The 15887-nt window shown below is 36.5% G+C and overlaps 1 protein-coding gene across 1 annotated transcript in view; it reads left to right on the top strand.

Annotated features, from left to right (window-relative positions):
• The window catches only part of LOC128018859 (voltage-dependent R-type calcium channel subunit alpha-1E-like), a 133203-nt gene that overhangs the window by 35138 nt on the left and 82178 nt on the right, over nucleotides 1–15887 (top strand). Inside the window, exons 4-5 of the mRNA XM_052604682.1 lie at nucleotides 10096–10201; nucleotides 10738–10877. Coding sequence (XP_052460642.1) covers nucleotides 10096–10201; nucleotides 10738–10877 — 246 coding nt within the window. The remainder of the gene's footprint in view (nucleotides 1–10095; nucleotides 10202–10737; nucleotides 10878–15887) is intronic.

The following is a 15887-nucleotide window of genomic DNA, read 5'->3' as shown; positions in this document are numbered from 1 at the left end:
TACTCACATGCCTTCAGCATCACTAGACTAGTTTTTAGTCATTAAATTGAATTTTTTGTAGATAATTGTAATAATAATAAAAAGAATATATATTTTTTTTCAATACAAATATTACATTTCTAAGAATTTGAAGCATGATTTTATTTGATACATTTTTTCGTCATCTCTGATCTTTCTCACTGACTCACTAACAGTGATTTGCATTTGCAAGATCTGCTTACAGGCTTGTGCGAGAGATTGTAGCCTACTCATTAAGCTGGTAATGACACAAAAGTATAAATGTATGTATTCTCTTTGTAAATGCATGGAATATTTCAAAATACACTTCCTGGTGTTATGCACTGCATCATTCATTGAACTGATTTGCTTTCAGGACCATGGACAGAGACAGTGAATGTTCCACTATGTTTCAAACTCAGAAAAAGTAATATATCAGAGTCAGGGCTTTATAATTCAGTGTTAAGAAAAATTACATTCCAAATTCTAATCTGTGAGTTAGTGTCTTTTATTGATTATGCAGTTTATGTTTTGCTGTGAGCTCTATTTGTAAGTAATGCCCTGTCAAGATGGTTCCTAATGATGAAGAGAAATAAACAATCGTTGATGATTTTATCAGGAGTAGGAGGAGAGATCTACCACATAACCCCTAAAGGAGGTGTTTGGATGCATGTCATTGATTACAGACTTCAAAGTGGCATATTGTGATTAAAAAAAGCCTTCTTTATGATGCAAATAAGATGAGTCAGTGACAGGAGATGATAAGCTCATCGACCACGGTTGTCACAGGTGCGCACTACTGGAAAAATTGTTGGGTTTTCATTTGCCCTTTTTTTAATGTCATAGAAGACTGTCCAGACATGACTGTGTGGCTTAGCATTTACTTAAATCAGGCAGAGCTCAATGACTAACTGTAAAGAATCAGTAAACGCCTTGCTGTCATCCAGTTGTTACAGAGTTTGCTGGTTTAAAGCCTTTGTGTTTGGGTTTTAAAGTCATTTTAGGGAATAGTAAGAGTGTTTTTTGACAGCCACTGTCAGGTGGAGCACAGTATATACTTATGTAGACATTATAGGATTTCTGTGGCTCTTAAAAACTCTTAATTAGCCCTTCATCAGAAGGTACAATAAAAGTTATTCCCATATTCTAGTGAAGAAAATGGGCTGTAAAATTCATTCAACTTTGCTAAAACTTCAACACCCATAATGCAAACTTTTTTGTGCCACCCATCTGTTGACCCATCCCCCAGTTGTCTGTGGGCAGGAATACAAAAAATGTTATCTCTAGTTTTAACAAGAGCTCTGGAGCTGTCAAAAGTTTGTTGGATTTTTTTTGTCACCTGGTAGACTTTTGGTGACAAATAGATGAGGATGAGATTTGGATGCATGTAACATGGAGAAATAGTACACACATTGTTAATTTACAAATACTTCTGACATAGCAAAAATACAAAGCTGGCTGAAAATTAGCCAACTTACCCTTTTAACAGACAAAAATATAGCATTATTATTATTTGTTTGTTTATGTTTTAAAAAGGTCTCTTTTAGTGACATTTGATGTTAAATTTGAAATTTCCTCACGTCTAAAAACAAATTCGTAAATGCCAAAAGAGTATGCATGCTAAAAAAAGAAACATCTCACTATGCAGGCGAGAGCTTTAAAGTGTGAACCAATCTGTGCTTTACACAGAGGTGTGATTTCCGAAAGAAGAGAGATGATAACATGTCACTGTACAGTATGTCTTCCCCTGCTTTCAGCTGACTCTAATTCTAGCCTTGTGTTGAATGTCATTCCTCTTGTTTTGAGTTTCACGAAGAAGGGATGAAATTAGAGGGGGCACATGCTGCAATCGTGTGAGAAAAGGTTTTGTTGTTTATTGATGCCTGTTTTAAGTCAGTAACATGCTTAATGATAAAAGCTATTCAGCAATCTAATGATGAAAAAAGGAGAGCAAATGAGGCTGGTGATATCATGGAAATGTGCTTGTCTGCGTTGATTGATACGTCTTTGTGCTTTTCCTTTTTTATTTATGACTGTGTGTGTGTGCCTGCATGGTAAATTAAATTATAGAATCTATCTGGTCTTGGTTCTCTTGCGTACCTAATGGCTCACTTGCGACATAATGCAAGTGTCAGTGTCTGCGATCACTTGAGGCAGATTTTAAGAATATGGTCACACATCTCTCGCTCTTAGAATGAGAGCTTCAGGGGACTGAAGAGACGGAAGCTCTGCTAATGGTACTGTAATGACTTGGCATTGCCCCAAAATAAATGCAAGAGTCTGTTCCTCAGAGAAAGGAGCAAACTACATCGCTATGGGAGTGATATTCAAGTCTATTACAAGAAAAGATCAACAGCGTAATCAAATATATGTTGTAGACTCATAATGTTTTGGATTTGGAGACATTAATAGCCAATGGTAACAAGTTGCCAGTTTTTTAAATCACTTTAGAGCTGTTCACACTCGAGTGAAGAATAGCTTATAAGAGTTGCCTACAGAGAGGACATTTTAAAGCATAATAACCATGGCACTGAGTCAAAATCTGTTCTAAAAGGTAGGCGTCTTAATTATGCTGCCTCTTAAGGGAACTTGTTTTGATCAGGGTGTCTAAGGATATCCTTTGCATATATCCTTCACTTACAAGGCAATCCCATAATGCATTATAAGAAACTTTGTAAGGTGAGACAAATGTTGTTTATAAATATATTTAACTCAGTGCTGAAAGAATAAATAAAAAAATATTTTTTTGCCCAATGTTTTTTTTGTTTTGTTAACAAACTGAAACATGCAGTATAGAATTATCACATCAAATTAGAGTGTAAAAAAAACAAAAACAAATATTGAATTAGTTCAAATAAAATAAAAGGTATATTTGGTCCTGTTTTCCTCATTTGGTCCTTCCTGTTCCGGTCCCTGTTATATGAATTTGGTTCGTTGATAATTTGTTAGTTTGTTCCCAGGTGTGTCTAGTCTTCCCATTGTTATGTTCTGTGTATAAATAGTGTTCCCTGTTTTGAGTTTGCTGTCAGCTGTTAAATGTCATAAAGGTTAAATGTCATGAATGATGAATGTTAAATGTCGTAAAGTTCCTGTGTATATCCATTTATGATTTAAAGTCTATTTCTGAAGAATTCTCCTGCGTCTCCTCACTCCTTCCCGAGTGAACCGTGACATAGAGAAGAAAAGCATATTTAAAGCTTATTAGAGTATTGCACAATCAGTTTAAAATTTATATATTTCAGTAAAGAGAGTTCTGTTGAATTAAAATTAATTATCTTACATGTGTATTTTTATAATTAGACTTTGTACTATAAGATCAGAAACATGTTGTTGCCTAACTCTGAGATCAGTTGTATAGTAAGTCAAGTGTCTTTGTGTGGCGTGCATATATGTTGCCTATTTACTGTAGGTGTTCCAAATCACTCACTTAAGAAGTTTCATAATGTTTAGGATACAGCTGATAATGATATACTGTATTTCCATTTGTTTGGGAACCACACAAAAACTCTCCCATGCAGATATTATAAACCAATTAATTTTAATTTTGGTTAGTTTTAACAAAAAGTTACTTGTTAGAATTAAGAAATTATTAAGTTATTTTATAATGAGCGTACATTGAAACCTTTGAAAATAATTATAAATCAGCTACAAATCACTCACTGTTTAGGATGCTGTCTAATAGAAGGTAGCTGCATATGTAGACAGTTCACTCGTTTTTGGAAAAAAAACCTTTTGTTTAAACGCTTCTGAATGTGTTTACTGGTGCATGATTTTGTTTGAAATACATGTAATGCAACATGTATTTTGACATACAATGTAATGTACATGAATGTATGAATGGGACTGCAAATCTTAATGTTCATATGTGTAACCCACATACTGTATGCATTTCTGTTACAAGCATCCATAATGGATGGTTTTTTATGCATCAGTTGGATCAGATTGTGGCAAACAAGGAAAAGTATTTTCCCCTGTCATGTCTCATAGTTATAATGTGGCCAATGTAGGGAACAGCTGTTGAATAAGACTTTTCTAGGTATATTTTAGTTGTCAAACAAAGACATTATGACCTTCTCAAGGGCAAACTAACTCCCATGTTAGTCTGTCAAGCCCTTTACATCTTGGGATATTATCAGAACAGCAAGTTTTAATTGTAGACTCTTAAAACATTTCTGAAATGAATGGCTTTTTAAAATAGATTTTTTATTACATTTATTTATTTATCCTTTTTTTCTCCAGTGGATACATTGGTTGCTGACATGGCAACCAATGTGTCTTAACCAGGTGCGACACGGCAAGTTTCCATCAACAAGTGATTTGTCTGTCGTCCGCACCGAAAGCAAAGATACTGCAGAAGGTGATGTTAACAACCAATCAGAAGATATTTAATGTTTAATTTACAATTATGTGGAGATTTTAGACCAGTGAAATAAAATTCAGCAAGGGTACACATCAGGAATAAAACTAAGCAACAAAATGTTCTGGTTCAATATGGACTATTATAAAAAAAAAAAAAGATATTTTAATCAGATGTTTTGCATTTAATAAAATAAATATAGTTTTTAAAATTACATTTTGAATTGTATTTGACTATTGTAAATTAAATCATAATAGATAGTGAATTGGTAAAACATAAGACATACCTCTTCTCATATGTACAGTACACACAAACATGCACACACACACAGAAGCCTGTGGCATAACCAAAGGTCACAACGGTTTGCAAAACAGCATGTTCACGAGCCCTATGTGGTGCAGCATTGACATTCTGTGTGTGAGAGTGGTAATTTAGGAAGGCTTTGTTTTAAGTGCCGCTCGACATGTGATTTGAGCTCAGCCTGATGTAGTGCTGGGAGGAAGGACAGAAATGTGTCTGGGAAGACATGCAGTCATTTGGTGGATTGGAAACTTAAAGATGGAGTCATTAGGGAAGAACATGTTTGTTAGGGGGTGTGTGTAGGCAGTGAATGTCGAGGAAGGGTGGTAGCACGTGCTGTTGCCTCTGTTAGTGACGCACATGGGAAGGAGATCATCAGGTGATGTCATTATCTGGCATCTCAGTTCCTGAAGTGGGCTCGTTTGACTGTGGGTTCAGGTGGACAGGTCAGTTGTGGTGGGTCGATGGCATCTGTGGGAAGGATTGGGACTTAATGAAGTGAGTGGGGAGCTGTGCTGCTCTGCCGGTGGGGAAGCCACAGCTGTTCGCCCCTTTGATCCCCACTGTGTCTCTGAGGGAGGAAGTACCCCACCGTGCACCATGCTTACTCAATAATTGATCCTGTCAATTGGCCCTATGCCTCCCTCCAGTAAATAGGAGAGGGAGAGACAGAGGATGTGATGGGGGGTTTGGATCGGGTTTGGAAAACCGCCTGAGGTATGAGAGTTAAACAAAAGTTAAATCAAATGAACCCTATTTGCTTTCCTAAATCATGTTCCTAGTCTTATTTTTGTAAGCAAAGAAAGTTTGCATTTTGCTTATTATTTTAAAGAAAGAATGTTTGCAAAATGCTTCTTGGCCAACAAATCAGCATATTGAAATGATTTCCATGTTTTTCCAAGTTCATGTGACACTGAAGGTTAGAGTAATTGTTTCTAAAGAATCAGTTTTTCCATCACAGGAATAAATTGCATTTTTAAATATTAAACTTCATATCACACATGCTATATGCTATATTTTAAATTGTAATAAATAAATATTACAAAAAAAAAAAACATTGAAAAATGTAAAGCAGGATTTGAAGCCAATGAGATTTTACTTTGGGCTTCTTGGTATGATGATGCAGAAATAGAAACTAAACAAACTGTTTTTGTCAGTTACTTGACACAGCTAGTTTGGATAAAATGTTTTTATTGATTATGGCTTCATCGCGTCGTAATGTTTGTGATGTTATGAATATAATAATTCTATGTCTCTCACTCTCTATTTCCATGCATTTATTCTTGTCACTGCATCCCTCCTAATCACTTTGTGTCGCTCATGCTTCAAGCTTTCATTGGATTGAAATGCAATTCATTCTTTTAGCAAATTGAAAAGCACTTTGAACTGTATCACGTTCCATTACCACTGCTTGCTTGTTATTTTTAAATATATTCCAGTAAAATGTAGCAATACAGTAAGAGAGTTTGGAAGAGAAAGAGTTTTCTGATAAAGTCACTAAAGGTAATGGCATACCTGTGTGTTTCTGTGGCTGGGCTATTCAGTATCGTCCAGCTTCCTGAACTTATTAAGAGCAGATCTGAAGAAATATTGAGTATTTTGGTTGATACATTGAAAGGATGTTTAGTCAGTATTGATTGTACAAATGCATTCAGCAGCATGTAGAGAACATTGATGGCTCAGAGACCATATTGACTCTCTCTGTCTCTCTATTGCTCTTTCTCAGACTGTAATGTAGTCTCTTTCTTTCTTTCTTTCTATGTTCCTCTTACATTCTTTTGCTACAAGTCTTTTGTAATTAGCCAAATTGTTGGAAACCATAAGCTGGACATCATCTTCCTGACAGAAACATGGCTTGACAGTAATCGTAATCATGTCCTAAATGAAACATCTCCCTCAGGTTTTAGATATTTCATTGTCCCTAGACTTAATAAGAGGGGTGGTGGGGTTGCCAGCCTGTTCTGCAATACTTTGTGCTGTCATCATATTTCTCTGGGAGATTTTGAAACATTTGAATACCTTGCAGTCTGTTATTTTATTAGTTCTATACCATCCTCCTAGAGTCAAAGGCTTTCTTGATGGTTTTGGAGAACTGCTTTGTAGGATTTTAACTGATTTTGAATATGTCTTAATCACTGTTGACTTAAATATCCATATGGATGTAATTTCTGATCTATTGACTGTTAATGCTAAGCATGCTGTTAATGCTGTGAGTGCTAAGAAAACTGCCAATAAGTGCTATCTCTCTGCTGATTCTGCCACAACCTTCATGGAGTTCATGTCAGCTCTCTCTCCTCTCACTTCCCCCTCAGTAGAAACTTATGCTGAGAATTTTAGTTTCAGGCTGTCCAAATGTACTCTGTTGCACTTTTAAAAACAAAGATTGTCTCTGGGACAATTAAAACACCATGGAGAATTAGTACACCCATTTACTGGTGTTGGACAAGAACATACCCCCCTTCAATGTTAAGAGCTTTGATTTCCCAGAAAAGTGCTTGTAATGATAAAAACTCCATAGTCGTCGGGAAGAAGGAGGCGGGAACCGGCACACAATCAAATAACACTTTAATATTCAAAATAAACACCAAAACAGCACACCAGCCCCTCGCGGACGACTGGTGCGTGCAAATAAAAACCAAAACATAAAATATGTCCCAGGCCTGGTCCTCTCTCGTCCTTCACTATAGTCGCTCCAGTTTTATATCCTTCCATCTCCTACGTGGGACTCGATACCAGCGGTGGGGAGCAGGTGCAGCTCATCTCCAATCACTACACCTGGCCTCACTCCTCGTTCCCACGCCTCTCGGCCCCGCCCCACTCGCCACATACCCCCATCGCCCCTCGCAGGCCAGGCCAGCTCAGCAGGCCAGCTCGAGGGCACCGCGGATTCACCACAGCGGCGAGGGATCTTCAGCAGCACGTCCCTCCTTCTCCCGGGCTTCGGCACCACTGTAATGATAAAAACTCCATAGTCGTCGGGAAGAAGGAGGCGGGAACCGGCACACAATCAAATAACACTTTAATATTCAAAATAAACACCAAAACAGCACCTGGCCTCACTCCTCGTTCCCACGCTTCTCGGCCCCGCCCCACTCGCCACAGTGCTATATAAATGTAAGGAATTATTATTAATTAATTATTATTATTATTTTAAAATTAAAAAGAGACTCCAGGAGAGCAGAAAGGCAATGGAAGCACACAAACCTTACAGTTCACCATGATATTTATAAGACTGTCATGGTGTCAAAATGTTAAATAATGCAATGAGGTCTGCAAAGCTTATTTTTTTAAGTTTAATTGACTGCCACAGACACAACCCTAGATACTTAATCTCCACTGTCGATAGGCGAATTAACCCCTCAACTGAAATATCATCAAAACTTCTCACAGTTGCAAAGTAATACGTATCCAGAATTTTTTAATGACAAAACATTGCCAAGCACTTGCCCTAATTGTAATGTCTCCAACTCCCCAGCTAGTCCTTTGCAATGTAATAAGTCCTCCTTCTCAGCTGACAGTCCCAGTACACTTACACAGGTCATATCACATATAAATTCCTCTACCTGCGCTCTAGACCCATTACCCATTACATTTCTCCAAAATGTCGTGAAATGTTTTTACCCGACATCCTGAATATCATGAATCAGTCCCTACAAGAAGGAGTTTGTCCACAAATTATTTAAACTGCAGCTGTTAGGCCTCTGCTGGAACGTAACCTTGATTATTCTGTGGTCTGTAACTACAGATTAATCTCTTATCTACCTTTTCTTAGTAAAATTATTGAAAAAATAGTATCCATACAGCTCAATAACAGTGGCAGTAATAACATCTAAATGTCAGTTCACTTAATGAGACTTTTCAGTCTAGGTTCTGGGCAAACCACAGCACAGAAACAGCTTTGATTAGGGTCTTAAACTATCTGCAAGCTATTTGAGACTTGGGAAACTTGGCAATGCTTGTTCTTTTAGATCTAAGTGCTGCTTTTGACAGTGTTGGTCATGAGATTCGACTTGACTTCAGACTTGGGTCGGTATATCAGGTCCTGTCTTAGACTGGTTCAGATCCTACTTAAAGGGATAGTTCACCCAAAAATGAAAATTTGATGTTTATCTGCTTATCTGCTTACTGCTTGGGTATCCAAGATGTAGGTGACTTAGTTTCTTCAGTAGAACACAAACAACGATTTTTAACTCAAACTGCTGCATTCTGTCAGTCATATGAAACTGAAAAGTATTTATATCATTTTTTACCTCTGATTTTCACCGCAATGTGTGAACTGTCCTGAGTGTATACTGAGCGCGTTCTCAACAGACAGCGCCTGACACGTCTTCTTCTTCTTGCTTTACGGCGGATCACAGACTTCTAAGTACATTACCACCACATGTCTCTGAAATGGACCTTTGACACTCTATATACAATGTCAATTAGGAGTGTCAGTGGTCCACTTGAGAGATAGGATGCCAGATTCATTTTAGATTAAGAACTTTACTGTGAAAATTTTTTTTTTTTAATTAAAAGTATTAAACATGCACAGGGCATTTACAAAGATAATTTCTTTTTGAAGATTATGCAGCCTATTTAGAAAATTTTTACTTTTTAAATGTTCCTTTGTATTCATCATATTCTCGTATTCTTTCATATAAATAACTTTAACATACACTGTCCATTTTACCAAAACATGTGTTGAATTTACTGTTTATGCCAATGCCAACATGTTGACACTAGCATTATGCTATTAGAACAAAAACTCAGGAAAGTCTGGGCTTAATTTAATTAAAGGCACAGAAGTGAGAAAGACTTCCCCAGAGGTCTGTCCTCCAGCTGCCTGTTCTATTTGTACTGAACTCTCTCTGTCTTCTCTGTCCTAAGCAGATTTGGGATCTTTTATGTACTGTTTTTCGTCCCCACCCACACTGGCAGAATTTGGCAGGTGCCTACATTGCAAAATCAAAAAATGTTCAGTACACAAGCAAATCAGTGGCGGACTGTGAACTCACAACCACCAGGGTTCCTGAGAACATCTTGTGAACTGCTGCTCTCTTTGTTCGACAGGACAAGGCAATGGTCTCTATTAACTCGTTGGCTGTGTGAGAGTTTTGGCTGTTCTTTCGAGTTGTTTCTTTTTATGAAATGAGTAAATCAAACAGGTTCCAAAATCTTACAGGCTGTTTTGATAAGGTACTATAAGACTTTAAAAAAATTAGGAACTAGGATTTTAACAATTTAATAGTTTTATTGTTTTTATGGTTTGTATGATTAATGACAATTGAAAAGTTATGTACTTAAAAACGTTCTGTTTTTTTGTGTGTTTTTTTTACAAGTATGTGCTTTTCAAGGTGAGCACAGTTACAGAGTGTGATGTTAATATGTACACCAATGACCAAACATCAATCGAATGATCTGTCTTAAGTATGTACCCTTCCTTAACCTTCCTCCTCAACTCCATTTGAATACATGATCCTTGCCACCATTATCGCCAACTGCATTGTTCTGGCCTTGGAGCAACACCTGCCTGGAGAGGACAAGACACCCATGTCAAAAAGACTTGTGAGAACAAATACACATAAACCACACTTGAAGCATTGCTAAAGTTGTTTATCCAAATCATTTGTTATAAATTAATAATTTTGGCCTAGTTATCTATTTATAGATGCAGCTCTAGCAATTTGTGTAATTAGAAAACCTACTATTCTGGATCATTCTAGAGAACACAGTTATCCTCTAAATGTAGCACAGCACTTTTCTCTTGTGCGGTACCATTCTTTCCTTCCTCATATTCTTTGTTCTTGAAAACTTTATTCACCCAGAGAATCACTCACCACAAGCTAATTAATCCCATTCAAAGCATTTTTTCCTAATGTTTTACCTCTGTGACATATTTCTGAGAAGTGGTTGTTTAAACATCTTACCTCACTAAATAAAACCTCAATTAAAACTAAGGTCTTAATAATAGATTTGTTTAATATAACATTCTAATGAGCACCCTACCTAGATGACATTTTAGGGCAAGCTTGTTTTTTCTCTCTCTTTAATATAGGTAGTTTCTGTTTTCTCACACTCAATTCATTCTCTCTTTTTTTCAGGAAAAAACAGAGCCCTACTTTATAGGAATGTTTTGTTTTGAAGCCGGAATAAAAATCATTGCTTTGGGATTTGCATTCCACAAGGGCTCGTATCTGAGGAATGGCTGGAACGTCATGGACTTCATTGTTGTCCTAAGTGGGTGAGTGACAAGTGCTACTATCTTCTGAGTGATGCTGGGTTTGCTGATTTTAAACCTTTCCATGTCAGGGTTAGGCATCTTCATTGGTTTCGAATTTCATTGCATGGTTTTATTTCAGTGGTTTTATTTACTTGCAGATCAGAGTTAGTCAGCTGAACCTTTTGATAGTTTACCTGTATTTTGGATTGTAGAATAAGAGAGTGTTTCCTTGCGGTCAACATTCTGCACTGGTGAGATGTTGCACAACATAAGGCTGTATATTTGCTTAAATATGCTGGAGTTGTGCCTAATTTTACTTAATTAAATTCTGCTTGATTGAATCATCTGGGGAGAGTGTTAACTTTCAGACTAGATTGAGTGGAGAAATGAACAGCACCTTGAAAACACTCCATCGGCAAGAACAGATATTGCATTAGCGCTGTCAAAACAGCAGTGTCAAAAAGTGCTCTCCTCAAGGGAAAGGCTGCTGCAGCTTTCATTTACAGAGTAAACCACAATTTAGAAGCCTGAAGGGCAGAGGCCATTTTGCTCAGTACCATTATGTTCTTCATCTGTTTTTCAGAGAGGACAGGTATCTGAAAGAGAAGGAAGGAAGAGAAGGAAAGAAAAAGCAGACACACACATACACAGTGCAACGTAATGATTCATATGAAATATTAATCGCTGTCATAGTGTTAAAGTACAAAGGGAGATGGGGTTCTTAGAGAATTTGACATGATTTCAGCTTGCTTTCATTATTAATGACCCTGGATCTTTGTCTGGTTTAAGAGAGGAAGAAAATGTGAGAAAGACTTTAGCCTCTCAACCCCTATTTCTCAGGGGCCTGTAAAATGTATGCTGACACCTGACATGCACACACAGCAATAACAACACCATTGATAATATGTACACACAAACACCCATGTATACTGTATAAACCTCTTTGCCTCTAAATCAAGACAAAGTTGGTTATACACATCATAAAGGGAAGAAATCATCAGAAGCAATAATAATTTGCAGCTAAAAAGAACATTATTTTGTGTATTTGTTGTAATGAAATGTGTTTATGCAATTTAAGGTAAAAAGACATTATTTTCTGCATACTATACATTATTGTTTCTCCTCCTCGCCCTGCCTTGTGAAACGCGTCGATTTTCACAAGGCTCATCTCTCTGAAAAGCGAGGTGTGCTGTGATTGGCCAGCTATTCAGCGCGTTGTGATTGGCCGAATTTGAATGTTATGAAATTTTATGAATGTTCAGAAATGTTATGCCCCTTAACATAATGTGATGCCGTCTCCCAGCTGCTCTGCTTGTCCACATCCCATCATCGGTTCTCTTTTAGCAGTTCAGTCAATGTACTGTAAGTACAGTAATTGAATATCTTGGGATATTGGTTTATTTCATGTCAGAGGGAGTGTATGTCACATTTATAAACCAAATAATTTGGATTATTGCGAACTGTTTCTAATTATTCAGTTCGATTTGGTTAACTGGTTGGACCGGTTCACTAAGATGATCTGGTTAAACAGAATGATTCATTCGCGATTCGGACATCACTAGACCAGACAAAACCAATAAAAACCCATTACAAATGAGGCATTTGTTGCATCGAGTTGGAACATAATTACTTATTGTAATAACTTATACTGTCTTTTTACATGTTTTCTTGCATGTGCTGCATAAACATAAAACCATGTCTGCATTTGTGATCTGAGAAACAACAAACAACATGCCTTCTCTACACTACTCAAAACTCGCGTTTGAATCATCATTGACAAATTATTTAAATATAAAAAACATACTTACAGGTTGTGAGTCAGAAGTGTCAGACTGTCATTGCAATGTTGGAACTGCCCAACTTTCTAGAATCAGCCTTTGTCCCACAGACACACTGTAGGCTACTGGTACTGAGCACGTCGAAATTCCCTCATGTTATTTATTTAAAGGGAAAAGCATTGTGATTGGATGCATTTACAGACCACCTGCTTCTGATATAAATACCTTCATTGATGCACTTGATTCAACCTTAGATATTATTTCAAAGGAACATAAGCTCTGTCTGTTACATGGTGATTTCAATTTGAATATTCTACATGCTGATCACACTGCTGCACATGATTTTCTTAATACCCTATACTCTGTAAATTTCTACCCTTTGATTACAAAACCTACCAGGGTTACCTCACACTCAGCCTCTCTCATAGATAATATTTTGTTTAACTCTTTTGATTATAAAGTGTCATCAGGGCTGTTATGGTGTGACGTGTCAGACCATTTACCAGTCTTTCAAATTATACATTCTGTCTTTGGAGCTTGTATTACTAATAATGCGCATGTAAAATACCGAAATTTCACCCCTAAAAATATTGGAATATTCAAATTAGCCATCAGCTCTATCATATGGGATGAGGTCATGTTGTTGCAGGATGCTATTAAAGCCTATGATTTATTTTTGACTCTCTTTAATTCTGCTCTGGAATCCAGTTTTCCTCTGATAGCTGTGAAATCCAAAGTAGCTAGAGATAAACCCTGGTTTACTGGTGAATTGAGGAAAGTATCTAGAAAGAAAAATCGGTTGTATCGCAAGTCTGTCACCAAGCCTACTCCTCATAACCTAGAAACATACAAAAAATATAGGAATCAATTCACAAGCTTAATTAGGGCGACTAAAAAAAAGTTTTATGCCGACCAGTTTAATCGAGTCTCTAATGACATTAAATCAACCTGGAACATTATAAATCAGGTACTGAGTCGTAATAGGAAGGCTGCAACTGCGCCCACAGAGATGAGGGACAATGAAAGGTGTCTATCAGACCCTATTGATATAGCTGATGGCTTCAATAATTTCTTTACCAAAATTGGTTCTGATTTAGCACACAATATCCAGAAAACTGATAATGATCCATGTAGCCAAATAAATGGGCGGTACTCTCCCCTCCTTAATCTTGATCACCCAACTACGCAGGAGGTCCGAGATATTATTTTTTCTCTAAAGAACTCAGCCCCTGGCCACGATGGCATTAAGAGTATCCTCCTTAAGGAGACCATTGATCATATTATTCAACCTCTTACTTATGTAATCTCTTTATCATTTCAATCTGCAATTATTCCCCAAGCTCTTAAAATTGCTAAAGTTATTCCGATTTTTAAATCAGGTGATACTAAGGTGTTTAGCAATTATCGTCCAATATCTATTCTGCCCTGTATTTCTAAAATATTTGAGAAACTTGTCTATGAACGATTAAATAAACATTTAATTGTTAATAACATTATATACAAACATCAATATGGGTTTCGAAAAAAATATTCAACAGAACATGCATTAATACAGCTTGTAAATTATATATCAAATGCCCTCGATAATAAAAAATTTGCGCTCGGTGTTTTTCTTGATTTAAGTAAGGCTTTTGACACTGTTTCACATGATATTTTGATTTCTAAGCTTAATAGATATGGCGTGGAGGGTACTGCCTTAGTTTGGTTTCGCAATTACTTTATTAACAGAGAACAATTTGTTTATCTCAATGGTTTCTTTTCTAAAACTTCTAAAATTTCATTTGGGGTTCCTCAGGGTTCTATTCTGGGTCCTTTATTGTTTCTAATTTATATTAATGATTTATTCCTTTGTTGTGATCATTTTCTACCGATACTATTTGCAGATGATACCAACCTCATTGCAGTACACGAGGATTTTGTTACCTTGATCCAACATGTTAATGACGAGTTAAAAATATTATCAAATTGGTTTCGCACTAACAAGCTGACGTTAAATGTCAAAAAATGTAATTTTATGATATTTCACAATATGAATAAATTCTACCCCAAAGAACTTGCTTGTATAGAAATTGATGGAGCTCTAGTTACTCAAGTGGCTTCTACAAAATTTCTCGGTGTCCTGATTGACGAAGGTTTAACTTGGTCCAAACACGTTGATCTAGTCTGTACAAGATCCTCTAAAATGTTAAATATTCTAAGAATTGTTCTACCTTCAATTCACTCATCTGCTCATCTAACACTTTATTACAGCTTTTTATTTCCCTTTATGAATTATTGTAATATTGTCTGGGGTGCTACTTTTTCCACCTATCTCGCAAAAATTGCTAAAATTCAGAAGAAGTTTTTGCGTATGATTTCCCACTCTTCTAAATATGTTTCTTCTGCACCTCTATTTCTCAGATACAAGATTTTATCAATTGAGAGAGTCAATGTTTATTTATCATGCATATTTATTCATAAGTTTATTTATAACAGAGAAAATATCCCACCAACATTACACCACTTCTTTACTTTTATTTCAGATACTCATATCCATCAAACCAGGCATAGAGAAATAAATCTTTTCTTACCGTTCGCTAGAACTTCAGGTCATAAAACTGACCTCAGCTTTAGGGGTCCTCAACTATGGAGTAAATTAAGTTTGTCTCTAAGATCCACGTCCTCTTTGCTTGTCTTTAAAAAACAGTTGAAAGATCTTTTGATTTCACAATGACAGCTTTTGTTATAGTACTCTGCAGTATACTATAGTCTTGTTGACTCTCATATGCTGCTTTTTTACTTTTGTTTCTCCTTTACTATTACCCTTTAACATCTGTAACTTTAAGTTATTTTCATTAGGATAATCATGCTTCTGAAAATGTTTTTTCCCTCTTTTTATTTTTTTATTTTTCTACTTATTTTGTCTGCGTGCCTTTTTCTGTTTATTTATGCAAGTGGAGTGGAACTCTGTATAAACCCAATTGGGTTTCGTTTCCTCCTTGTACTGTATCCATGTGATATCCGTGCAGAACAAATAAATAAATAATAATAGTCTCTCTGGCATTCGGTTTAGATTTCCGTGCTGGCACTACCCACATAATAATATGCCATTCTGATTATCTGGTAATCTTTGGTTAATGAGGTCAGAGTTGAAATTGATTGAACTTTGAGTGTCATGTTACTACACTTGACATGTGTGCATGGTGTTGCCTGTTGTAGCTGTATGATTCCTAGAGTACATAATTTTTCTGATGGAACAAATGTGTAAACACGG

Source organism: Carassius gibelio, chromosome A8, assembly GCF_023724105.1.
Source record: "Carassius gibelio isolate Cgi1373 ecotype wild population from Czech Republic chromosome A8, carGib1.2-hapl.c, whole genome shotgun sequence".
NCBI classification, from domain to species: domain Eukaryota; kingdom Metazoa; phylum Chordata; class Actinopteri; order Cypriniformes; family Cyprinidae; genus Carassius; species Carassius gibelio.
The sequence above is the reverse complement of the archived record's forward strand: the minus strand, read 5'-3'. Positions and strand labels throughout refer to the sequence as shown.